General features: G+C 54.0%; 2 protein-coding genes across 2 annotated transcripts in view; one reads left to right on the top strand and one right to left on the bottom strand.

Moving 5' to 3' along the window:
* The window catches only part of ILDR2 (immunoglobulin like domain containing receptor 2), a 211,067-nt gene that overhangs the window by 36,650 nt on the left and 147,606 nt on the right, over nt 1-26,811 (top strand). The window lies entirely within an intron of this gene.
* The window catches only part of POU2F1 (POU class 2 homeobox 1), a 79,257-nt gene that overhangs the window by 21,729 nt on the left and 30,717 nt on the right, over nt 1-26,811 (bottom strand). The window contains exon 2 of the mRNA XM_056108599.1: nt 6,758-6,823. Within this exon, the coding sequence (XP_055964574.1) occupies nt 6,758-6,823 (66 nt within the window). The remainder of the gene's footprint in view (nt 1-6,757; nt 6,824-26,811) is intronic.

Below are 26,811 nucleotides of genomic sequence, written 5' to 3'. Positions count from 1 at the left end.
TTCCTGTCTTTTTCTCCCATTCTTTCTCAGGGTGGGCTGAGACAGGTTCATTCTAAAAGCAAACAAACAAACTTCCTTTTGGACCACGCCCAACAGTGCTCAAGGCTGACTCCTGGCTCGGTTCTCAGGAATCACTGCTGGCGGGTTCAGGGGACCATATGGGATGCTGGGACCAAACCAGTCGTGTGCTAGGTGAGTGCCCGCCCTGCTGGACCATTGCTCCGACCCCGGACGCTGCTGAGAGGATCAAAGTGGGAGTGACGGGAGCAAACAGGAGGCTGAGCCAAGCTCAGTCCCTCTATCCCTGGCACTGCCCACAGGCCTTGCCAGTGCTGGATCGGTGCCGGGTGGCCTTAGCCTCTGCGCCCTCTCACTAGGTCCAAGCCATCTTATTCTCTCTCTTTCCGAGAATGGCCAACTTGAAAACTGGATCCGGGAATTATTCCCCTGCTTCCCGATCATTAACTTCTTGACCAGCGGAATTGCCCGCTTTCACAATTCCAAATTTCTCTTTCGGATGAATGTTTTTTAACGCTGCAGGAAAAAACAGCTTCTGATAAACCCACGGTTACGCCTGAAGTCACACAATCATCTCCTCCTGGCAGCGAGGCGACTGTTTCTGCTTCTGAGCATATTTGATTCTTATATGATTACCCAGGTATAAAGAGCGACAACGTGATTTCGTGTCGCACCAGGAACACCAGGCACAGAGACCCCGCTGCAGAAACTGGGCACGGAGCGGGTGTCGGGCATGGCATCCGGTCCCTCCCTGAAGAGACACCCGAAAACATCTAAGACACGGCAGCACTGCTCTAAGACCAGAACTCAAGGTGACCGGTTCTCCTGCCCCATGAGACTCTCTCGCGGAAGGTGGATTTCTGACCCCCAGAGACTCCACACCGCCGCTGTGTATGACAAACCGTATCACGCACTACAGCTTCAGTCAAGTCTAGTCAGTAAAAATTTTCAACAGTCACAGATTTTGACTCGCCAGCAGACAAGGCAAAGTGAAAAAGTGAAAGTTGGCGAGCACACTGGAGTTCTAGAAGCCAGGCGGGAGCGTGACAGTGGTCTCTATTCTCAGTTCTCTCTCCAGAAGCAGTGGGATGCTTAAGGGGGTTCCCAGATGCTCAGGGGCTACTCCTAGCTCTGCACTCAGGGGTCATTCTGGCAGTGCTCGGGGACCCTATGGGGTGCCGGGGATTGAACATGGGTCAGTGACATGCAAGGCAAGTACCCGCCTCGCTGTGCTGTCCCTCTGGCCCCAAAGTATCTGCTGCTTTCCTCAGAGCCTTTGACAATGCGCGCCAGCAAGGCACGACAGCCTTCCAGGGGACATGGCAGCAGACCGTCACCGATGGCATGTCCTGTCAGTGACAGGCAGCCATGCTGGAGATCAAACCCAGAGCCTGCCATGGTGGAAGCTGCGACCCCAGTTAACAGCACACCTAGCTGCGGGGAAGTGACTTAGAACCCGCTGCGGTGACAGTCTTGTTCCAGTAACTCCAACATGTGACACAAAGGGACACTTTGAAAAACAAAATAATCGGAAAGTTGTAATTCTAAAACTTTTTTTTTGCCTTTCTTTTGGGGGGGGGTCACACCCAGCGATGCTCAGGGGTCACTCCTGGCTCTGCACTCAAGAATTACTCCTGGCGGTGCTTGGGGGACCCTATGGAATGCCGGGGATCGAACCCGGGTCAGCTGCACTACCTGCTGTGCTATTGCTCCGGCCCCAATCTAATTCTACAACTTGAAAGTCGCACTAACGTTCCTGTGGGTAAAGGGAACGGGGCACCACCCTGGCTTCACTCTGCCTTCTCTGTCTCTCCCCGCTCACATGGCACCAGGCTCCTGCCTTCCTCGGAGAGACCAAGTCCCCAGAAGGCCCAGGCACCTCCTCATCCTCAGATTGCACCTGATGTCACAGCTCCTGGCTTGAATTACAACCCTCGGATCATTTCCTGCTTCCTCTGACTCAGGTGTCCCCCTACAAGCAGACCACTTCCGTCCCTCCACCATCGGCGCGCTCTCCTCCCTCCCCTCCGACCCTAGCATCTTCCTCCCCAGCCTGCTCACTCTCCCCTCCCTTTCTTTCACTTTCCACATCCCAGGCAACCTCTGCTCCAGTAGGCCGGACACGTCGCCACCGCAGGGTCCTCCCTGTACTGGGGGCTGCTCTCTGCACTGAGGTGCTCTCTGGGGGTGCAGGGTGTTCACACATATGTGTGCTGGGGCATGTTGCCAGGGGGAATATTGAAGCCCGTGCCCCTTTCTGTGGTACCTCTGCATCCTGGGCTGCTTCGCAGCTGGAAACTGCTTGCGGAACTAGGGACCATGAACAGCGGCCACACTCGGGCCCGCTGCGTGCGGGACCAGATGGTGTGCCAGGGAGCGAGCCAGGCTGGCCGCACGCAAGGCCAGGGAGCGACCTGCTGTCCCACTGCTCTGATGCCTGGGAGGGACTTTAAAAATAATCCAGGCGGGCTGGAGCGACAGCACAGCGGGAAGGGCATTTGCCCTGTACCCAACCGACCCAGGTTCGATACCCAGCATCCCATAGGGTCCCCCGAGCACTACCCGTTGTAATTCCTGAGTGCATGAGCCAGGAGGAACTCCTGAGCATCGCCAGGTGTGACCCTCATCAAAAAGAAAACCACAACAACAAAACAAAACAAAAAAGAAATCATTTTAAAAAATGATAATAATACAGGCAACGGGAATGGTAGAAACAGCCCCGAAGACGGCTTCCAGCACACGCTCTGACCAGAAACAAGACAACAGGCCAGGCCACCCTTCAAGGCGACAGAGGCCCCAGCAGGCTGCTGTGCCACCAGCTGAGCCTCATCCCCAGCTTGGACAGGCCCCATGCCCAGGTGCACCCCCACACCGCTGGGGCCCAGCACACCCCCAACCCCAGGCCCCCCAATAGTCGCCCTTCTCTTCAGCAGGAGACAAGGACAAGTGGCTCAAAGGAGTCGGCCCTGGGCGAGGCTGGAGCAAGGCTGCAGGGTGTATCCAGTATTGCTTTACATGGAAAAGGTTTGTTTCCTACCAATCCACCTAAAGCCCTACACAACTTCTTCCCGTTCCCAATCGCCCGCAACACAGAGGATCAGATTTAATTCCGATAAAGCCCAGTGGGAGCAGAACAAAGGCCACTTGCACCCCCCCACCCTAATCCTCAGGAGCCCACAGGAAAGGGCCCTGCCGACCTGACTGAGGCCAGTCCTCCCGTTCCGGAAAGAGAAGTGGGATGCCCCCCAGAAGCAGAGCAGGAGACAGAACTGGTCACCCCACAAACAGGGAGTGCTTGGGAGAGCGACAAGATAGACAAGACAGACTCCGGCCGCAGGGGCGGGGGGGGGGGGGCATGCTGCCCGGGATTCTCGAAGGTCCCTGGAAGCCCCTGCTCGCTGCACGTGAGTCCCAGCCCGTGGGTGACACCAGCCCAGGCTACGCCCCACACTGCACAGAGAAGCGCAGGGCGAGGTGACACTCAGACGCAGACAAACTGGACCACTGCGGGGGCTTCTGTCTGTCCGGGCGTCTGGAGAGACGGACAGAGGGAAGCGACTGGGTGGAAGTGAGACACGGCACTCCCAGGCCGCCACAACAGGACAGCAGGCGGGCGCCAATCTTGCATGCCACTGCGCACATCCCAGGATGAGTGCAGAGCAAGCCCTCCTCGGGCATGACCTCCCAGAACAAACAATGCGGGACAAAAACAAACAAAGAAAAAGTCTTCCTAGTCTCCCTGCAGAACAACACGACCTCCCCTCCTCTCCACTCCTGGTGTTGGGCTGGACGCAGCCCCCGGGAGGGTCACACTGGCCCGGGGGACCCCGAGTCAGAGGGAGGCAGAACATTTGCTCTCGGCTTCCCCCAACACCTCTCCAACACAGAACCCCCCCCCCCCCCCCCCCCCGTCAGGCTGAGCAGGTGGACCGGGCTCCCTGGGGCTCCCTGGACGGGCTCACGGTGAGAAACGCCCTTTCCCTCAACACCCCTCAGCCCACAGTGACGAGCGCGCTCCCTCGGCTTCCAGTCCTCACTGGGCTTTAGAAAGAGGGGTGCTCTGCCCCCGTCTCCAAAGCCGCCCTCCGCTCTGCACACCTCCCCCCTGGGCTCCAGCAACTATTTTCCTTCCTTCCACCCCCTCCACTCTGTGGTTCCTTGCCCCAGCCGAGACGCAGACTCAGTTTCCCCTACGAGAAGCCACGAGCGCACCCCTCCCCCCATCCTCTCCCAGCACCCTCAAAGCCTATCTCAAGTTCGCTGTCTGTGCGTCTGTCTGCTCTCTTGGTGGGCCTTGCTGGCCCCTCCAGGACACAAGGGCGGCCTTGCACACACTGCGCGGGCACCAACTGGGCAACTGACCAACACACACCAGCTACAGATTTCCGGGGGCCGTCTAGGGCAGAGGTTCCCAAGCTGATTTGCCTGACCACCCCTCTGTGCCCGTCGCGGGCACCTGACATTCTTGCTGCTCAGAGGGTGGGGGAAGGGGAGCAGCACTCTCCAGCGGGCGGAATCATCCCCTCTGGGAAGCAGGGACCGAAGGGCTGTTTCTCAAAAGTGCACGTCAGATCTCCCTGTTCAACTTAAATCGCTCTGGCACGAAAACACAGCAAAGGAGTAACATATGAACACAGCCTTAAATAGGTTTATGATATTTGAGGGGGAAGTCTGGGCGATGCTCAGGGGTGCTCAGGAGTGATTTCTACAATTCTTTTTTTTTTTTTTTGCTTTTTTGGCTGGAGCGATAGCACAGCGGTAGGGCATTTGCCTTGCACGCAGCCAACATGGCCGACCCGAGTTCGATTCCTCCGCCCCTCTCGGAGAGCCCGGCAAGCTACCGAGAGTATCCGATATGCCAGACACAGTAACAACAAAGTCTCCAATGGAGACGTTACTGGGCCCGCTCGAGCAAATCGATGATCAAAGGGAGGGCCTTTACTTTACTTTTTACTTTACTTTGCTTTTTGGGTTACACCCGGCGATGCTCAGGAGTTACTCCTGGCTCTGCACTCAGTGCTCGGGGGACCGTATGGGATGCTGGGAATCGAACCTGGGTCGGCCGTGTGCAAAGCAAACGCCCTACCCGCTGTGCTCTCACTCCAGCCCCTCAGGCGTGATTTCTGGCTCTGTGCTCAGAACTGACCACAGCAGGGCCTGGAGGTCCTAGGCGGTGCCAGGAATTGAACCAGGGTCAGGGGGACGGAAGACCAGGGTCTGATCCCTCTATCTCTCTGGCCCTATAACATAATGGCCTTAAAATACCACCAATTGAAATGACTTTTTCCCCGGAATGTCTAATACCACAGTAATCTGTAAAAGTGCACCGATCCCAGAGAGTGGGGCCTTAGTCGCGGGAAGGCCGCTTTCCAGCGGACATCCTATTCATGCATTAACCAAGAAGCTAACAGCATATTCTTTACAGTCACACATTCTGCCCATTTGTTGCATTTTAAAATAAAAGCCATTTGAGAGAGAGAGAGAGAGAGTAATTACTCAAATAAAGGGAATTTTACACCCATTGAACTGTCAATTAGTATGCAAAAGAAGACAAGTATGTTTTCTCATCACTAACACACTGCTGTGGGTGGGAGATGTCAGATCCTGGACACGGGAGAAATGGCCAAGGGGCCCCGGTGGTCCTCAGGCACGGAAGGGCCAGCACTGGAATGCCGGTAAGTCTGACCAAGGCCGGGTGGCGTGGACAGGCAGGGAGAGGCCGTTCCAGAGTGAGCGAGGCTGAGAAGCAGCCGCGGCTGTTACAGCTACTGACAGCTCAGCCACGGGACTCCTGTGACTGTGAAAACGAGCTTTCAGGACCAGAGCGACAGCACAGTGGGGAGGGTGCTGGCCTTGTGCGCGGTCGACCCAGGTTCAATTCCCGGCACCACATACGGACCCCTGAGTCTGCCAGGAGTCAGCCCCGAGTACAGAGCCAAGAGTAACCCGAGTATTGCTGGGTATGGCCCCAAAACCAAACAAGCAAAGAAACAAACTGGGTTCCAGAGCGATAGCACAGCGGGGAGGGCGTTTGCCTTGCACACGGCCGACCCGGGTTTGATCCAGGCATCTTATATAGCCTGAGCCCCGGCCAGGAGTAACTCCTGAGTGCAGAGCCAGGAGCAACCCCTGACCATTGCCGAGTGGGGCCCAAGAAGACAAAACAAAATGAAAACAACCCTCAAAAGCCTAGCAACAGTCCCTTCTATTTGGGGCGAAGGGAGGAGAATCGACGCCCAGTCTTCAGGGAGTTTCCGCGACGCTCCCCAGCCTGGTGGGTACCACCCGTATTAAAACGGGCCGAGAAATTCTGCTTCCGAAAGGTTCTGGCTACACTTCATGGAGCCCTGTAAGTGGCTTTGGACAGGAACACGAAGAAAGCGCTGCCTACATGGTCAGCTGGTCCCGCTCCGGGAAAGCTGCATGCAAGCATCACCCTGTCCTGCCTATTTCCCGGCAGGTTCCTGACACGACCCCTCTCCGGGAGAGACAGACCCCTCACTTGGGTAGCTGAAAGGCGAGAGCGGAGCTAACCCCGGGCTGCCCCGTTACCACGCCTGTGAAGCAATTCAAATCTGAGACTGCGCGAAGTCTCGGAGAGGACACGGCCTACGGTCCCCCGGCTGAGAGAAGACGGAGGGGACGCAAACAGGACGCCAGGCCCCCCGGTCTCTGCAGTCCGTCCCAGAGCGATGCTTCACGGTGCCTGCCGGGAGCTGACCCGAGAAGCCCCTCTTACCTGCGTTGCCCTCGCCGCTCTCCATCGACGCTTTACTGGTTTCTGACGGATTGTTCATTCTCGAGTCTGCAACAGAGCAGAGGTAAGACGGGCTTTTAGGAACTGGGCAGAAGCTCAGGAAAGCAGGACAATGCTTAGGGTCACATCCAAGAGGCCTGGGTTTGTCGCCCAGTACCCCATCACCCCAGCACTGCAAAAATAAGACCAGGAAGGTAAAAAAGGAGATTTGCGATTCTCTTAACCCTGAAATCACCTACGAATGGCTTTCTTTACAAAGAACTTCTAGAAGGTCCAGAATGACAGCACAGCAGGTCGGGGTTTGCCTTGTGTGGGGCAGACCTCGGTTCCATCACCGGCATCCCATGATTCCCCTAAGCACCGCCAGGAGTGATCCCTGAGTGCAGGAAAAAGCCCTGAGCACAGCAGGGTGTGGTTCCAAAACAAAACAAAAAGAACTTTTAGATTCTTCTAACAAGTTGTTGAGTCTTAGGGCCAGAGCAAGAGTACAATGGGTAGAGCACTTGCCTTACACACGCTGACCTGGGTTCACATACAGTCCCCCGAGCACTGCCAGGGGTGATTCCTGAGCACAGAGCCAGGAGTAAGTCCTGAGCACTGCTGGGTGTGGCCAAAAAAAAAAAGGTAAGTCTTATAAACACCTCATGAGTAAAAGGAAATGGTCTCAGGATTTTCTTTGCTCTTTTGAGAGGGAGGGGTTCTCAAGCACGCTCAGGAGGCCATCCCGACCCTGGAGAGTCTTAGCCACCAGGCCTGCGGGTCAGGGGAAGGGCCGCGGGTACAGCTCACTGCTGGTTCTGTGCTCCTGCTACACTCCAGCTTCAACGCGAAGACTTCTCAGCCAATGCAGGTGCTAGGCCCCAAGGAACCGTCATGCCCCAACCACTGCAAACGTGCAGACAGAGGCAGGCCCGCTTACAAGCCACATTCCTCGGGAGGAGCCCCATGCGGCCTGATGCAGCGGCCCTGAGCCGGCAGGAGAAACCCCCAGAACACGCTCGCTGCCCGCCGCCTCTGTGGGGAGCAAGGCCTGCCACTGCACCAAGAGCCGTCCCGTCCGCTCTCGCTACAGACCCACACGGAGCCCAGCCGTGAGGAGACAGGAGACCAGCCAGCTGGCAAACTAACCCGAACTTTTCCTGCCACGGGTCAGAGAGACAGAACTACGATTCCTGGCAGAGAACACAAACGACCACTATAATGTTTTGATCTGTTGATGAAGAGCAAAGGTGTCCAACCCACGGCGCCCACCTGATGAACAGTGCTCCCTGGAGAGGAAGCAGATCTCGGCTGACTCAGCAACCCCGCGGCCTCACGGGGGATGCACAGGGCCGTGGGCCGACGCACACTCAGGCCTGACCTTCCGTACCTTAATAGGTACGTGGGGGAAACAGTGAACCCTCCGCCTTTCGGGAAAAGGGTCGTTTCCCACACACCGCAGAAACAAAATGCGCAAGATCCTTAGCAAGCCATGAGCCCAGAGTACAAGACTCGTATCCGAGATTCCTCCTCCACAAATTAAAGAGGATGCCGCAGCTATTCTGTGACCCTTCAAAGAATTCTTTTCCTTTTTTGGTCTTGTTTTGGGGTCGCACCCAGCGATGCTCAGGGCTCACTCCTGGACCTGCACCCAGGAATTACTCCTGGCGGTGCTCGTGAGGCCTTATGGGATGGTGGGGATTGAACCCGGATCAGCTGCATGCTCTGGCCCCTAAGAATTTTTTACTAAGTTGTTGTCCCGAAACTGGACTCACTGACTACAGTTAACGGTAAACACTACTTACTATTAACCGAAATGAATCCAGTTTCTAATTCTAAAACAAAACACTAAAAACATTTCTCAAAATTTCCCCCTCCTGAATTCCAGAGGAAATATGCCTAAATTCTCAGCTGATACTTGGGGGGGCTTTCCCTCCACCCACCGATCCGACAGGCTTGGGGTCGTGCGGGGCTGGAACTCGGGGGGTCGGATCCATAGCACAGACACCCATCACGGGGCATGCGGGCAGGCGCAAACCTTCCTAGAACCATCAGCAAACTGGACACCACCGGGGCGGGGCGGGGCGGGGCGTGGCGGGGCGGGGGCGCCCGAAGGGGTGTGGCCGAGCAGGCTCCTTTCTCCTGTGGGGACAATGACATTGCAGGGGCATTCCACAGGCAGGAGTTCCTGCCTGCCCGCAGCTGACCTCATCTCCCTCCCCAGGTGGCCAGAGGCTGTTCAGGAGGTTTCCAGTGCTTTGCATACACCCGCCAAACAAGCAAGCGCCCCTTCCTTCGGTCTCAAAACCAAAGTGCCACAAACTATTTGAAAGCTCAGCCCCAAAGGCGGTTTCTGGCATCTCGGCTGGGTCCTCGGCCCCTCCGCAGGCTCGTCCTTCTCCAGAAGGAAAACTTGAAAAATAGGTCGTCCAGCCCTTTCGGCTGCTTCTGAGGAAACGTGAGTGCATTCTTCACGGCGAGAAAGGGCTGACACGACCGGCCCAATTTGCCACGAGTGTCTCACAGCCTGGGACACACCACCCCTTGCGTTGGCCCCAGCGGGGACACCTCTGACCACTGCCCCACCTCCTCCTTTCCGTTCTTTCTGGCGTTTATGGAAGGTATTCTTACTAAGGATGCGAAACGGTATTATTAGCGTGGACGTGGCAGCTTGGTACATCTTTTGCCTCGCTGCGAATTCAGATGGGCTCTCGAATGCCCTGTAAAGCTCGCGACCAAACCGGCCAGAGAGCCAGGCTGGCGTCCCCTCGGGCTGACCGTCCCGCAGCCGCCTCCGGCAGGGAAGGCTGTGCCGTGGACAGGTCCAGGGCGCCTGTGCTCCGGAGGTGCCGCCCCCTCCCAGCCCACCCAACTGCTCGCCGCCCCCCCCACGGCTGCATACGCGATGAAGCATTTCTGCAACGTCGACCCCACCCCCCCATTTCCATATTAAAGCTCCGAAGAAAGAAGGGGCCGGTACCCACCTAGCACACAGTCACTGCAGTCCAGCATTGCTGTGGAATCTTCTAGAGGCTCAGAGTCCACAGCAAGAAGAGACAGGTAGCGGGGTGGGTGCCGCGGCTAAGAAACCCGCACTACAGGGCCAAGGGGAGCCGGGGCGGGAGGTGGGCAGTGGGTTGGGGGGAAGCAGCCAACAACTTCAGTTACACCAGGGCCATCTTCGACTGAATACGAAACTTCGGTTGCTCGGAGGAGTTTTGAGTCTCTCCGGCCGGCCGGGGGGACTGACACAGCCAAGGCAACTGAAGCATGGAAAGTTCCCCTTTTTGTCATAAAATAGAAACAAAGATTGCAGCTGGCAGTTCCCATAATGAGGCTTAATCAGTATGCGCGTGATTAGGGCGTTATGCAAATCTCTCCTCGTTAGCGGGCAGCCCGCGCTTTGAAGTCCAGGAACAATTCGTTTACAGAATACACTGAAAGCACTCCCTGCATAATTTAAACTGCCGCATGAATATTTATCAGCCCATTTGCATATTAATTGGCAGTGCATGAAGGGAAAAATTATCTCCTGAGTGCCAGCATAATAATTAGGAGGATAAAATGAGATTCCTTCCAATGGCCTGGCTTCTCGGACCCAACTTGAGATAGTGCCGGGGGAGAAGGAAGGGACAGGAGACGGAGTTCTGTTGAAATGCCACCGAAATGACACGTACAAATTAGAAACAACCCCACAGACTTCAGCACCTTTAATCTTATTCCTGCTGGCAACAATGACTTCGGTAATAAGAGGATTTGCAAAAAGCTTTCCGTACAATCCAAATAATCCCAAGGAAACAATTAGCAAGGCAGAGGCAGAGGAGAGGACTGTCAAGATGGTGCGAGCCGCTGATAGGGAATTTTCCAAATATTAACACGCACTGTTAGGGGAGGGTCCCACTGCACACCGGGCCGCACAGATAAAGCGGAAGCAGGATCCATATATGATCCCCTGGGAAACGGAAATCCATGATCTCCAAATCTTCCTATATGGCTAAATTAACATTTACAGATAAACCGAGCCCAAGATCAGCGCCCACCTGCCCCAGTCAAAATCAAGCTCGCACAGAAGTCTAAAAAACGGCCCTGGGTTTACTTAGGGTTTTCAAGTAAATTTCACTGAATGAGTCAATGAGTCAATCTCTCTCTCTCTCTCTCTCTCTCTCTCTCTCTCTCTCTCTCTCTCTCACACACACACACACACACACACACACACACACAAAACAATGTTTATTCAATTTAATGTGAATTAACAAGGTAATGGCCTCAACCCCAAACCATTTAGGCGTTACAAACCGTTTAGGCATCACAATAGGACAACAAATAGACAATTAGGAACCATTGATCAAAGCCCCAGGAAGTAAGCATTATTACTCTGTTTTTAGGAGTAAAGAAACCAGTGACAACTCACATCACCGTCACCGAGGAGACACCCAGTGTACCTGGGTACCCTGTACCCAGGGGAAGAAGGCGAGGTTCACTTCAAACGCACAGCTGTACCAAGTGCACAGGAGTCTTGTTCCCTCCCCCTCATACAATGCATAGGGGTGCCAAGTACACAAGAGTCCCTTTCCCTGAATACAATGCACGGGGTACCAAGCAGATAGGGTGTATCCCCCCCGCCCCCACCAAGTACAATGCCCAGGGGTAAGAACACAGGGTGTATCTCCCCCACCAAACTCTGTGCTCCCTCCTGTACAATGCCCAGGGTTAAGTACACAGGGTGTCCCCCAGGTGTCCACTGCTTTCAGATCTCTGGCCTCACTGACTGCGGAGGGTCTGGGCAGCCTCAGGGGCCTGCTGCACCCCATGCAGCTGCCCTTCGGAAGTGCCGATCTTCGCCCTCAGTCTGCTTGCCTCGCAGATGCTCTGAGGATGGGGGGGGGGGGGGGGGCGGTGCACAGACCGGCCAGTGGCCAGTCCTACTCGGAGGCACCACGAGTGCCCTCTCTTGTGCCAGTGGGGGACTGCAGATGCCGCAAGCAGGCAGTCACCGCTGGCGGGAAGGGCTCTGGGTGCAGGAGCAGGGGGCAGGCCCTCTCCGAGCAAGTGGGCTCTCTGCAGTCTGAAGGGGCAGCTGCAGCCGCAGGAAGGTCAGAGAACTCAGGCCCCACCACAGGCCGGGGGTGCGGGTGGGGACTGGATTGGTATAGCAGGGGGGAGGCGCATCATCCAGGTTCAATCCCTGGCACCACCACATAAGATCGCCCTGAGCCCAGTCAAGAGTGATTCCTGAGCAGAGAGCCAGGAGTAAGCCCCTGGCACTTCCCTGTATGACCCCCAAACAAAACACACACACACACACACACACACACACACACACACAAGACTTTGGGCCAGAACATGTAATTGGAGGTACAACATATGCTTGGCATGTCCGAGTTTCATCCCCAACACACACACACACACACACACACACACACACACACACACTTAAAAATCTAGATGGGTAAATCCTAAGGCAAAGTGTATCCTCTACCTGTTAAGCACTGCCAAGTAAGCCGTGGTCTGGAGGCCCCTTCCTGAAAGCCTTACCCAGCGGGCGGGAAAGGAAGCCGCCCTCTGATCCTAAGGACAACTCACACGCCATGAAGCCCCCATTCACACAGTTTCGGGGGTCTCCGCTAAAGCACGTGGACAGGCCACCGTGTGGAGTACCCGCACACTCCCTCTCTCCCCAAACAAGAACATGAGAAGTAGAAGTGCATGTGGTCAGGCCTGACCCCGTGACCACGTGACACGGGTGCCTCAGCGAACAGGTGAATGATTCCAGATTCCATTCCCTTGGGTCCAATCTGCATTGAGATCTGAACTCAGAAGATGAGCTGGTGTCCAAGCTTCTCCCTGGGCTCTGACATCAGAGAGAAGCGCCTGAAGGTCTGTTTATCTGGGGCCGGGGCTCACCCCCGCCCCCAGAGGGCCACACCCTCCTGAGGCACAGCCTCCAACTTCAAACATGCTAAGCACATGCTCTGCCACTGACCCGCCCCCCAGCCCAGTCTCCCCTCAACTCTAGTTCTAACATCTGAAACTAAATGGTACTTTCCCTGAGCCTCAGTTTCCCCACCTGTGCCTCAGGTATACTGCACTCCCACCAAACGCTCTTCCTGGCCTTTTATATCTGCACCTCGTCATTAGCCGTTACTACTGCTGTTAACAGAAAAAAAATTGTATGCAAATAATGCCACTGCATATTCTCTGTTCCGCCTAAAGCACTTAATTATACAAAGTAAAAATCCCACATAAACTGTAAACATGGTTTAGACACACCCTTCGCTTCAGTTTAAGGGACTTTAAAAAAGTTCTTCAACAAAAAGACTAGGAATCAGAAAGTACAGATCTGATCTTAGCTCTGTACTGGTTAAGCTAAACTCCATTAAGCAAAGTAGTTGATCTCTCTGACCCTCAGATCTTCTGTGAACTGCTAAAATATAACTTGCAACATTCTGATGACTATTTTATGAAAGTGTTACTCACAAAGGTACCTCAATTGAATGGACATACAGCAACGCATGCTAATGTTACAAAGGTGATACTGCACATAAAAGCCCACCCAGATGCCCTGCTGGCTTTCGGATATTTTCCAAGAGACTGCGCCCAAGTAGAGCAGTGGGGCACCAGTGCGCACATTTCAGAGGTAAGGCCGTGGATGTCCATACAGCTAAGTCATTTTCTTGTCATTCTGTCCCATCAAGCTGCAGGCAATCATCAAAACACCTGTGCTTGTCAGAGTTGGTATACTAGGAGCTTTTATTTGCAGAACATACTTAGCAGGTCTAGAAAGACTGCATTCTTTCTTTGAATCGATTCACTGAAAACTGAGAGGAGCCTGGTAATTAAAAAGGGAGGCAAGCTCTTCTTACTTTTCCAGCCTATGAACACCAAAAAGAGAAAAAGGCAAGACTGGGTGAGCACGGGACCCGCCACCAAGGCAACGCCTCAGCTGGGGCCCAGGAACGCCATGGGGGGTCCCATCCGGGAACTGCAAAGCTGAGGGTGCTCTTCTTCCGTGAAGTCGGAACAGACTGCCCACTCGGCTTCCCTCAAGGGGCATGTCTCACTGACGATCAACACAGACAGAGTCTCTATCACTGATGGTCAGGGAAACGCAAAAGCACGGTGTGCTGTCACCGCCAGCCCCGAGAATGGCAGTGGGGAGGCCGTGGCTGTCTGCAGGGAAGGCGGCCGCACCTCAGAAATCCAACACAAAGGCCAAGGGACTTTGTCTGTTCCGATTTGGGGGATGTGTCCAAAGACTACGAAAGCACGAATCTGGAAAAGCCAGCTCCATCCCGGTCTGGGCCCTGCAGCACGGCTGCCCAAGGTCACCGCAGACATGAGGCAATGTCCCCCGACCACTGAGCACAGACCAGCCGGAGGGCGGGGTAGAAGGCAAGGGCGACAGGTGGGAACGGCAAACCCTCCGAGTCATTTCACTCAGAAGATGAATGAGCAGAGCAAAGAGAAAACAAAAGTCTTGGATCCAGAGGAGAACTTGGCGACGACCAATAGAGAAGGGAGCCGCGGAGCTGAGACAGGTAACTGGGATCCCTGGGTTGGGGGAGGGGGGTGGGATTTCCCACTCGGGGGCTAAATGGTCCCCTGTGGGCCCCCAGGACACCCCAAGGAGTCCACGGGTGGCAGGTGTGTAAACGGGGACCGTGACATCATGATACTAGATGAGGGGCACAGGGGCGTAGGGGGAAGTCACAGGAAGAAAAGTTGGGGGTAGGAAGCCGTGGTTGGGAAAAGTTTGAGAAATGCTAGTTAACTGTATACAGAGTTGGATTCGAATGCTGCTCCCCAGAGGTGAATATGTGTAAGCCACAGCCACCTCAACAGAAACCTCTACTCAAACACCCGGGGCGTGTCTGAGCAGCCGCTCGGCACTGACCCGACAGAACAGGGGCAGAGGGCCTGTCTCTGGGGGAGCATCACGCAGCCCGGCACCACAGTAATGACACAAGTGCAGGAGAGACTGAACTCAAATCCAGCATAATGACAAATTCCTAAAGTATCAACTTCAGCTGGTCTGACACAGAGTTCGCTGCAACCACATCCCTGTGTCTGCCCGGCCCACTGCTGGCCCTGCCCACGACAGCTGGACTCCAGCTTCCAACGGCGGGCACGAGCATCCCCATCCAGGGGTCCCCATAGATGCTCTCTGGACACGCAGCAAGGGTCCAACTCCAGAGCTTAAGCTGAATGGTGCAAAGGGAATCCAACACGCAGACCGCTCACACTGCCTTCTTGAAATGTTGGATTTGGGGCTGGAGCAATAGCACAGCAGGGAGGGCATTTGCCTTGCACGCGGCCGACCCGGGTCGATTCCCAGCATCCCATATGGTCCCCGGAGCACCGCCAGGAGTGATTCCTGAGTGCAGAGCCATGAGGAACTCCTGTGCATCGCTGGGTGTGACCCAAAAAGCCAATAAATAAATAAATAAATAAAAATGGTGGATTTTTTTCCCTGAGAATACTTAATACTTAAAAACAAAGGTCAACATAGAATTCTCCCAAATGCGCTAGTTGCTCCAAAATTTACCAAAGCAGTTCAATTCCATGACACAACAGTGTGGAGAAATGGAATTTCTCTCTGGGAAAAAAAAAAGTGTCTGATCTGCCTGCCTGGCCTTTAAAGGTCTTTGAAGATTAAAAAAGGAAATCATCCAACTGTAAGAGGCTGTACCTAAAACATGAAAGCAAACCAAAATGAAAACTGCACTGAGACAAAACACAGAGCACAGCACGGCGCATGCCCGCACCCTCGGGAGACCCACACCCTCCCTCGGACCCACGCCGTGGTTACAGGCTGACAAGCGCTTTCCGGCTGGCCACGGGCACATCCACAGACCTTTTATTCTTTTGAAATTCCCCCAACTAAAACTGGATGCAAATAAGCCAGGTGTGGTCCGACCAAGTGGCCGGCTGAGTCTCCATAGAAACGCGCACAGCTGGCCCAGGCTGGGAGGGTCCACCACCACTCGGCTTCCCAGAGTTTCAACTCGCACTGAGGGAGACAACAATGACGGTATCTGAGTAGAGAACAAACGCCAAAACTCTGATCTCTGGAGGGAAACACGGAGCAAAATACAGGAAGGTGCTTTCCTGCAACAGGGACTGACGTGTCTGCGGAAACTTCAAAGAGATGCCAATCACCACCAACGGGCAGCCCTTCTACTAAAGAAACCAAACATTTAGAGAGAATGTTCCCTGTGGGCCACACCATGGGGAGAAGGAGTGGGGGGAGAAGGAGAGGAGGGGACGAGGGGAGGGGAGGGGAGAGGTGAGGAGGAGAAAGGAGAGGAGAGGAGGGGAGAGGAGAGGGGAAGAGGGGAGGGGAGGAGAGAGGAGAGGGGAGGGGAGGGGAGAGGAGAGGAGAGGAAAGGAGAGGAGGAGAGGGGGAGGGGAGGGGAGGGAAGGGGAGAGGAGAGGAGGGGAGGGGACAGGAGAGGATGGGAGAGGGGAGGAAAGGAGGGGAGGGGAGGGGAGGGGAGGGGAGGGGAGGAGGGGAGGGGAGCTCGAGCCTAAACTGTGCCGGATGTTCTGCATCTTCTCCCAAGACTAATTCCTCTGGCTGTTCCTTGGTTTCATCACAAGTGAGTCTTCTTGCAGCAGGGACTCTGCGGTCACAACCAGCACACCTGGAAACTTCCTAAAAGCCCTGCACCCCACCCAGAACTACTGACTCCGACTTGGTGGGGGGTTGGGGAGGCTGGGGGGGGGTCGAACAGCCTCTGCTTTCACAACCCCGCCAGAGGTTTCGGCTCAAACTACAATGTGGGAAGCGCTGATTCCTCGCTGCTGGTAGGAACTTTCTTTCAGAGTTATTTTTCATGAAGGTAAAACTGATATAAAACAGGGCCCAGGATGCGGCTCTGTGGTAGAGCACCTGCCCTGTACATATGAAACCTTGGGTTCAATTCTCCATACCACCGAAACAGTATTTTTGACTTGCAACATCATGTTTATTTCCAGTAACACGTTAATCTGATATCCGTGTGGGCCGCCAGATCACATACGTCTAACGAAGACAAACTTCTAAAAACATACAGGACGTCATTCTTTGTTCGCCTGGACCCACTTGACGCTGCCTTCTGACATCCAGGAACGCACGGCCGTCTCCCTGTGTACTCAGTCACGCTTGGAAGGCACGGTGGCCCTCTGAGGGGACGACTAAGCCGGGACAGAGACCGGAGGTAAGCACAGCCAGCCTGCGCCCCTGGAACTGCTCCGGCCTCCCTCCCCAGCCTCTGATCAAGCCTGCTCTTAACCAGTCCCTACCCCAGCCTCCCCGCTGCCGAGGTCTCCAAGACCCCAGCTTCACATGCCGACATGGGTGAGGCCCTGCGTTCTACCCTTGGGCACTGGCAGACCCCAGCACCACACTGGAGAAAAAGGAAGCGAGCTCAGCGTCCCTGCCAGGAAGAAGGGATCCCCGCGGCATGGCTGCAGGGGTGAGCAGAAGAGGGAAGAAAGCCGGGCGGCGGGAACAGGGCTAATTTTTTTCTTTTTAATTTTTATTAGTGACAAACCAAGAGGTACGGTTGTAGACTTACACATTTTTGTGCTTGGGTTTCAGTTATACAGTGATCCAGTACCCATCCCTCCACCAGTGCCCATTTTCCACCACCACGGGTCCCAGCATCCCTCCCACCCCCCGTCCCCCCATCCCGCTCTGCCTCTGTGGCAGGGCGTTCCCTTTTGTTCTCTCTCTCCTCTTGGGTGTTGTGGTCTGCAAAAGAGGCATTGAGTGGCCATCATGTTCTGTCTGTACTCTACTTTCAGCATGCATCTCCCATTCTGGGCGGATCCTCCCAACATCCTTTACTGGGTGCTCCCTTCTCTATCTGAGCTGCCTTGTTCCCCTAGCATGTGCGGCTGGTCTCCACGCCGTGAAGCGAACCTCCTGGTATTTATCTCGACTATTCTTGGGTGTTAGGACCCGGGCTACTTTAGACCGCCTTGCCGCACTGCACTGCTCAGAGCCAGGAGGCGAGACGGCAGTGAGGAAGCCATGTGCCTCCCCCCCACCCCCCTGCCCCCCGCCCGGACCGTGTCCAGCACCGCTTCCCCTCCCCTCCCTGCTCCCCTCCTTCCGTGGCGGATCCCTGCTAGATTCCTGCCCTGCGGTCAAGCTCTGGCTTCCCGAGCGGCCTCCTGGCCCAAGAGTGCAGTGTCCTGAAAAAGCGCCCAGAGCAGGGCAGACGCCACCTCACAGAGCAGAATGAGCCTTCCCAGGGAGGCGGGGCCCCGGCTAACATCCTTCTGAGTCGAAGGTTCTGTGCCGCGTGTCCAGCTCTGAGAATTGTTCTGACAGACCCGAACTGTCCGTCTGTCCGTTCTGCGACACGGCAAGCGCTTACTGAGTCACGCTACCCGAACCCAACCACAGAGCAGATGCTCAGGCGCCAGCGCTGAGAACGGCCCACAGACGGCCCGGGGCAAACACCTCCAGCAGCCGACTCAAGGCCCACAAGGAGTCTTCAGGCAGCAAGCAAACTGCTCTGGTCCCACCATCACAGCTGTCAGCTGATCGGGAAAATAATTTCATTTCCACTTCTAGTCAAGAAAATAAGCAGAAAATCCAACAGAGTTGGGAGAACAGGGGCAGGTAGAATGATTCTTCCATTCAGCAGCGTCAAGTCGATACGACAGACACAGATGGTAAAAGGCACCCACAGAATTCAGTGCCGGAGGGTGAGGGTTGGCGGCGACCTGGGGGAGGGCCAGGCGTCAAGCCGTCCCCTGGGCTGCGCTGAGGGGTCCCTTGGCTCCTACAGGAATCTCGCGGCTTCCGCTCTGGAGATGGAGACGCCCGCATTCTCTCCTCAACACACGCACACTCCTCCCCTTCTCTCCCCACACAATGCTCGAAATAAGATTCAGTGAAAACGATCTTGCTTCACCCACTGTCCCCCCCCCCCCCCCGCATACAAAACACTGGGGCAAATCTGGTCCCCGAGTGGAACACTTTCTCTCTCCAACTCGAGAACAGCAGCACCCTCAAATAAACGACTGTAACTTTTCCATCTCCTCCCTAGCAGCTTAAAACCCAGCAGCCTGTAAGCGTCGGCGGAGTCGTTCCCCACAGACACCACCCCTAAGTGCTCACCCTTCCCGTTCCACACCCTTGCCCCCTCTGTGGACTCCAGCAGGGGCCCAGGTGGGCCACGGTCCATAGGACTGGTCTGTAAGCCGGCTCACAACTGCGGGCTCACACCCCTCACCAAAACCAAACACTCTGTCCTCCTCTGGTTTTCTCTTTTTCCTCCAGGACCCAGGGATGGAACTGAGGGCTCCATGCGCAGAGCACGCATGCCAGCCAGGCCCGGGACCTCACTAGCCCTCCATCCCCTCCGAGAGGAGGTCCCAAGGTGGGATGGAGACCGGGAACACGCCGGGGTGATGTGACGCCTCGGTCAGTATAGCCCACACTACTGTTACCTGGGACGTACTTGTGCAGGGCCGCAGTTGGCCATGCTCAGGGCACCATGTGCAGTGCCGGGCTTCGACTAGGGCTGACCGCATGCAAGGCAAGTGCCTAAGCCCTGCACTCTCTCTGGCCCCTTTCGGAGCACTTTCTCTTTTTTTGCTTTTTGGGTCACACCCAACGATGCTCAGGGGCTTCTCCTGGCTCTGCACTCAGGAATTACTCCTAGTGGTGCTCGGGGGACCCTATGGGATGCCGGGGATTGAACCTGGGTCGGCCGGGTGCAAGGTAAACTCCCTTTCCGCTATACTGTCACTCCGGGCCCCCGGGGGCACTTTCAAAGTGCTCCAGAGACCTGACTCCCAAGGGTTCCCACTTCACTGCAGAAAGACTGAGCATGCTAGCAGGGCCCAGGAGAGTGCACAGGGCTGAGGATTCCTTAGCTGGCTAAGCAGCGCAGTCAGAACGGGTGGACATTCCTGGGAACTGCTCTGATTCTGTGAAGCTTCTGACTTAACACAATTAATTACAGGGAAGCGATTAGAAAGAAAAAATATCTCCCCTTTTTAAACTGTAAGGACAAAAAAAAAAGCTGAGGCTGCAAAGACAGGCAAAAGAAACCTAAGTGAAAGGGCAGAGCGGACATATCTTCACAAAAGCCCAAATTAAAATGACTGCAAGCAAAGCACAACATCCTGACCCTCGCCTGTAAATAAGCAAGGACCTAGCAGGAAAAAAAAAGAACCCAAAAACAAAACAAAAGGCCAGTGTCATGTCTTCTTCAAGGTCACGTAACCATTGGAACTACCGGTTCTGCCTCACATCATTCAACGACACCAGCAAGGAACTGCAGGAGCCATTCTACTGAAGCCTGCCTGCCTTCGCATGAAGTATGCAGTTACTTATTACTCAGCTCCTCTGAGTCCGAACACCAGTTACAGACACTTCAATTAATGCACAAACAACAACAGACTCCTGAGTAATGATACCGACAATAAAATCTTACTTTGGAAAACAAAATCAGCTCAAATGCAAACGTGGCCGCCATGTGGCACACATGCTTTTATATCCACGAGCCCAGCAGCGCGGGCCACGATGCCAACCCGTCCTGAGTTCCTATTGAGATGCACTTGGAAAGAGAGCGTTGGACAGATTGTCCTGCTACAAATGCCCCAGAGGCAGTGCCCAGGCAGGGCGGAAACGCCAGTGTGCGTTCACTCGGTATCCCTTGGGCCAGCCAGAGGCTAAGCTGTGTCTGCTCCCGCCCCCACGGCAAGGCTCCCTTGCAGTGTTCATGTTACTTGTCCCTGGCAAGGACTGTTTCTCCACCTCCAGAGTATGAATCCTGCCTGACCTCTAGGTGTTACAGGTCAGTTCTTGACCGTCCTAACCGGGTGCTGTATTTACCGGGGCTGTGCGGAGCTCAGGTCACTCCTGCAGCTGGTCTATGTTCTGTCTCTATCAGAGCCAATAGGAAAGCAATTAGGGAAAAACTGGATTCAGTATAAAACTAGATGTTGCCCTGGCTCTCGGCCTGCACCCTAGAAGAGCAGGTTGCTGGATATACTTTGGAAACAAAGAGCTGTTTTCTTCATCCAACAGATCTTCCATAAAACTACATTTTTTTTTTTTTTTTGCTTCACACCTGGAGATGCTAAGGGGTTACTCCTGGCTCATGCACTCAGGACTTACTCCTTGTGGTGCTCGGGGACCCTACGGGATGCTGGGGATCGAACCTAGGTCGGCCGCGTGCAAGGCAAATGCCCTACCCGTTGTGCTATCGCTCCAGCCCCAGACCTTCCATAAAACTACGTTTGCTAAGTCCCAAGCACTAATGTCATGTTACTACCGGCCCCTGCCACTACCTAGGGGCTGCTCTAATATTGTTCCACATACATGCTACCTGTGTTCGACATACATGCTCACCAAACATGTGCCACCAAGGTCAGAGGCAAGAGAAACTTGGAGATCCACATCTTGTTCCAACAGAATCTGAATGCCTTGATCAGGCATAATTATATAAATTGAGGGGAAATGATGTAACGAACCACAGTCAATAATTGAGAAATTATTGTTTTTCGAGAAATAATGTTTTTCAAGTCAACATTGATAAGGTGCTTCATTAAACGAAGAACAGCACTCAGACACCCAAACATGTACTCGTAGGCAACAGAAGCCTCGAGAAGCGAATCCAGTTTGCAATCACTTTAATCCCATCATCTCAGGAAGATAAGTGAAGGGGTGGGGAGCCGACTGAGTCCCGCCAGGCCCACTATGGCCCCCCAACTCATTTTTATGTCTTCTTTCAGGGTTCGTGCCAGGATATGAAACATGGAGTTCCCGGACCAGCGGCCCCAGCCCGAAAAGGGCGGTTTGTGGGGACGGGTAAGCAGAACAGCGTCCTTACCTTTCAGGCCTAAAGAGATCGCGGAGTGCCTTAAGAGTGCTTGGGAGTAATTTATGGACAGTGATGAAGACCCTGGTCTATAGGAAAGACAGACTCGCGCCCCTGAACACTATTTATTAGCTGCCTCCGATCAGGTGCTGGAGGCGCGGGCTGAGCGAAGCAGCCAGGGCTCCGGCCCCCTTGGGGGTTTCCGAGCTCCGCGCTGATAGATAATGACCAACGATGATGAATGCCGGAAAGGAAAAGAACAAGCTACTACCAGGCCATCTATCAAAGAGCAGCTTTTCTGTGGAAACCGTTGTGCTCTGCAGAATGCAGTGGGCAGGGACGGGGCAGTGGGGGGAGTCAGCACACAGGCCAGAGGTGGGGGAGCCGCTGGGGGGAGGGCACACACTGGGTCTGAGCAGCAGGGAGTCCTTTAAAGCCAGGGCCGGTACCGAAGACCGAGATGACAACCACACAGCCCGGGGAACAGGGAGACAGGCTGAGAAACGCGAGCAACGCAGACAGGCCGGGCACCGGTACTGGCGGGCCTGGCTTGGCCAAGGGGCAGGCAGAGGGCTGTGGGCACGACTCCCAGAAGCGGGTCACCGACCCACACATGGGGCCTCGGAGGATGCCGAAGAGCAGAACGCACGAGCCCCCCAGTTCCTCCCCAACCTGCCAGATCTCTTCTAGCTGCAACAGGGGGGCAGACAGAAGAGCCAACCCGGGGCCACAAGAGGAGAAAGAAAATCAGCGTTTTAAAGAACAAGTCTAAAATGCAATCCTCTTAAGGCATCTTAAAATGCCTGGTTTACAAATCCGAGAGGACTTCATGCTTCCGAGAAAGAGCAACTGCCCATTTCAAGATGCTCGGCTCAACCATGCCCAATTTGCCTGTATAAATCTAAGCTCTCGAACTTTCCCGAGCAGCAGTAACCAGCGCTCCTGATGGCCAAGCCCTGAGGTTCCCCCAGACACTAAGAAACAAGCACCAACGCTCTCGGCAGACTTGCAAATTAGGACTGATTTCTAATTATGGTTTGATTTTCTTAAACCTTAATGAGAGGAAAATGCACTTAAAGAGTCAAATTATCTCCCTATTAAGAAGAAAAGCAATATTTACTGAATCAATGAAACATACCTTTCCCTAGAAAACAACTTTTTATTGACGGAAAAAAACACAAGCCTGCAGATACAAGCCTTTCTTCAATGGCTTCAATGGCTTCGATGGCTTTCTTCAATGGTTGCTGGAACCAGCGAAACTCTACCCTGCACTCCGACCCGGGTGCTCAGGCAAGTGTTCCAGTAAAGGTCCAGAAAGCGAATCATTTCCGTCTTTATGAGCTGTTCGACCTGATCACAATCACCCCACTCTGTCAGGACGTGCAGGTGGCTGGGACAGACGGTGTGTGGGCAGCACGCGAGCAAATGGATGGAGGCAGGATGTGGCTTAGGAGCAAAACACTGCCAGCAACTGGGAGGCCCTGGGCTCAACTCCGGCACCCCTGCTCCCCACAAAAGCAAATATGGGGGGCCGGAGAGAGAGCACAGAGCCGGGTTCAATCCCCAGCACCCGTACGGTTCCCCAAGCACCACCAGGAGTAAATTCAGTAATTCTGAGTGCAGAGCCAGGAGCGGCCCCCGAGTACTGCCAGGTGTGACCCTACATACAGCTATATCTAGATAGATACATATGGATGGAGGCAGGATGTGGCTTTAACATATTTATTAAAGGGAATTTTGGTTCCAAGAGCTTGCTCAGTAGACTGGAGTACATGCTTTTCATGCCGAAGGGCTGAGTTTGGTCCCTATTCCTCCCCTCCCCAGCCACCAGATGGCCCCCCAAAACAGACCTAGTGTGGCCTAGAAACAAACATTTTCATTTAAAAAATGGGGGGCTGGGGTGAGAGCACAGTCGGTAGGGCACTGCCTTGCATGTGGTTGACCTGGGTTCGATTCCCAGCATCCCATAGGGTCCCCTGAGCACTGCCAGGAGTAATTCCTGAGTGCAGAGCCAGGAGGAGCCCCTGAGCATCATGAGTGTGACCCAAAAAAACAAGAAAAAAATAAATAAAAAGGGGTCTGGATGAGGCAGCAAAACTTTAAGAATATAGGAACTTCAATTTTGTTTCAGTTACAAGTGTCAATGTGATACTGTGTTTCTGTGATCCTTTCCATTGGAAACTGTACAAATCTGCACTGCCAACAGTGAAGAAAGAAGAAAGGAGCGATGTCACAGTACTACCCCTGGGCGTCATGCCTCTGATCCTTCCCGGAACAGCCTGCCCGTCTCCCGAGCGTTTAAGCCAGACTCCGCTTGCATCAGAAAGTCACTCCTGCAACGTCCACAGGCTCCCCCCGACTCCCTCCTGCTCCCCCCAGCTCTGGCCACATTTCCTTCTGCCAGCGAGCTCCAAGGCTATGCCATGAAATCTGCTAAAACAGCACCCAGACACCAGGGGAAGAGTCGGCCCCACCTTACTCTGAGCAGCTCCCTGCTCCACGTTCCCAGTCTCTCTATTTCCAAGGACTTATTCTTTAATTATCTGTCTAATTACTATTATTACTTTCCTGGTGTTTCGAAACATGTAAATTTTTTACATCTCCTTACATTTAAAACCACAAGGCCAGGGGCCAGAATGATAGGACAGCTGGGAAGGCATTTGCCCTGCATGATGTGAACGACTGGGTTCCACCCCCAGCACTCCATATGGTTCCCGGAGCCTGCCAGGAGTGAGTCTTGAGCACCACCACGTGTGGCCCCAAAACCAAAAGGAAAAAAATAAAACTAGAACCACAAGGTCAAAAATGATTACTAACATAATTAAAATATAGACATATATTCAACCAGCACGATAACGACCACGATCATCCTGTTGTTTGTCGATTGCCTCGAGCAGGCACCAGTAACGTCTCCTTCGCCCTAGCCCTGGGATTTTAAAAAAAGTGCCATATTCAAGGCTCTTTCAGGGTTAGGAGAATGAGACCCATCATTGTTACTGGTATTTGGCATATTGGGGACGCCACGAGGAGTTTGCCAGACTCTGTTGTGTGGGTAGGTTACATTCGGTAGCCTGCCAGTTTGTCCAAAGTAAGAATGAGATAATAAGATGTCGCACGGCCGCAAATGCAGCCACGCACTTCCGGAAGCTGGATTTTATAGTCTCTGGGTCTTGGCCATTGATGGGATTACACAGCGCCAGGGGGCAGCTGGTGGGTGTGACCCCCGCCTACTGGAATTTGGAGGATCTGGGTGGAGGATGCTCAGCCCCGATCCGAGCAGGCTGGGAGATCTCAGCCCTGGGATCCGCATGCCTTTGTTCCTCTGCCGGTACCTTCATGTGTGTGGAGAGTTCCAGCACAGCATCCTGGAAAAAACATGTGCTCAAGTCTACTGTGGACAGCATGATTCCGAGTCTAGGAAGTGGCACGGATCCCTCATTTCCGGGCAGTGCCCGTGGAGCCGGGCAGAGCAGGCAGTCGCTGGCAAAGGCAGTGGCAGAACTGCGTCCTGGAGAGTGGCGGGCAGGAGAGGGCATGCTCAGTGCGGGGCCAGACCGTACCTCTCCCTTCCCAGAGCACCATGGTCCAAGGCTCCGAGATTAAAGCCGGCCCCTTAGAATTCAGCAGGAGAGCAACTGCAAAAAATGCCACCGTTCAGCAATCTCTGACTGCGCAGTAATTTCTCCCGGAGCCAGATGCCCCCCAAGGAACGAAAGCGGAAAAACAAGCCAATGGACAGCCACAAGCAAGGGCAAAAGAGAGCAGAACCGCGAGCCCCTCTCCCCTCGCGACGCCCGGGCCGCAGCTTCAGAACATCTTGCACAGTCGAGAGAAACGGCCACTTCCTACGCAGCACAAAGCAATGTGCTCCCTGCCTATAAAGGACTTCGCGCAAGCCTTGGGGCCCCCAAAGCAAAAAACCCAAAGATGGGGTTCCTGAAGAGGAACAACCAGGCAGACAGTTCTCTCGTCTGCTACTCTCTTCACTTCAAGGGTATCACAGCCGGGCTTTACTCGAAAAGAGATATCTCTAAGCCCCCCCACTAATAAAAGATGAGGGGATGGGTTTGAATGAGTACATGGTGGGGGGGGGGCACACCTGGTGGTACTCAGAGGCTACTCCTGGCTCTGCACTCAGGAATTGTTCCTGGAGGTGCTCGGGGGAACTTAGGTGATGCCGGGGGTTGAACCCAGGTCAGCTACATGCAAGACAAGTGCCTTATTCACTATACAATCGCTCCAGCCCCTGCCTGAGTACATTTGTATTTGCATGGTATGTCAGGGGGGAAATAACAACACTAAAAATATTACTCTTACTCCTATACGAGTATTATTTCTTCCTACAAAGCTATGTGTGCTTTTGATTCTCATCAAAACCTCTCTCCAGTTGCGGTGACTACAAAAGGAATGCCATTCGCTCTCCGGTAGAAAGAAAACATTATACAAAGTTCAAATGTTGCTCTTACTCTAGTAAAACCTTTAACTGGAAAAAGAAAATCCATCTTGAAAAAAGGGAATCATACCCCCGTCTTGTTGAGTTCCCTCTCGGTCTCTTTGGCAACCCCAAGCCCCTATCAGAAACCTTTTACTGACTGTCCAGTTTCTTGGAAAGAATAAAACTGAACAAGATGAGTCCAAACCACCAATCACCAGGTATTTTATCTTGACAAAACCTAAAAGGTCTTTAGCTATTTTAACAGATTTTGCAGCAGCATTTTTTTTTTCAATGACTCACAGTAGATGACTGGAGAAAACCATGCACTTCTTTGCAAAAGCCTGACTTTTGTCAGTAACAGTAGAACAACTCCATGAGAAACAGGTCAATTTCAAGCAGACACATCATGAAATCTCAATTGTTTCTCCCTCTCAAATTTAAGTTTGGGGGCTGGAGTGATAGCACAGCGGGTAGGACGTTGTTTGCCTTGCATGCAGCCGACCTGGATTCGATTCCAGGCCTCCCATTGGGTCCCCCGAGCACTGCCAGGAGTGATTCCTGAGTGCATGAGCCAAGAGTAACCCCTGTGCACTGCTGGGCATGACCCCAAAAAGCAAAAAAATTTAAGTTTGGTTCTACATAGATTATTCTCGAATTCGCCACCTGCACACCGGGCTTCTGTTGTGGCTGTCCCAGCCCAGTGACAAGGCAGGCAGCCAGGGGCTCCATCTGCAGGGGCCCCCAGCTGTGGGACCAGCGAGAAGGAAGAACAGAACAGCCGTTTCCACTATCAC

Source organism: Sorex fumeus, unplaced genomic scaffold, assembly GCF_029834395.1.
Source record: "Sorex fumeus unplaced genomic scaffold, SorFum_2.1 ptg000226l, whole genome shotgun sequence".
Taxonomy (NCBI): domain Eukaryota; kingdom Metazoa; phylum Chordata; class Mammalia; order Eulipotyphla; family Soricidae; genus Sorex; species Sorex fumeus.
This window is presented reverse-complemented; position numbering and strand designations above follow the sequence as displayed.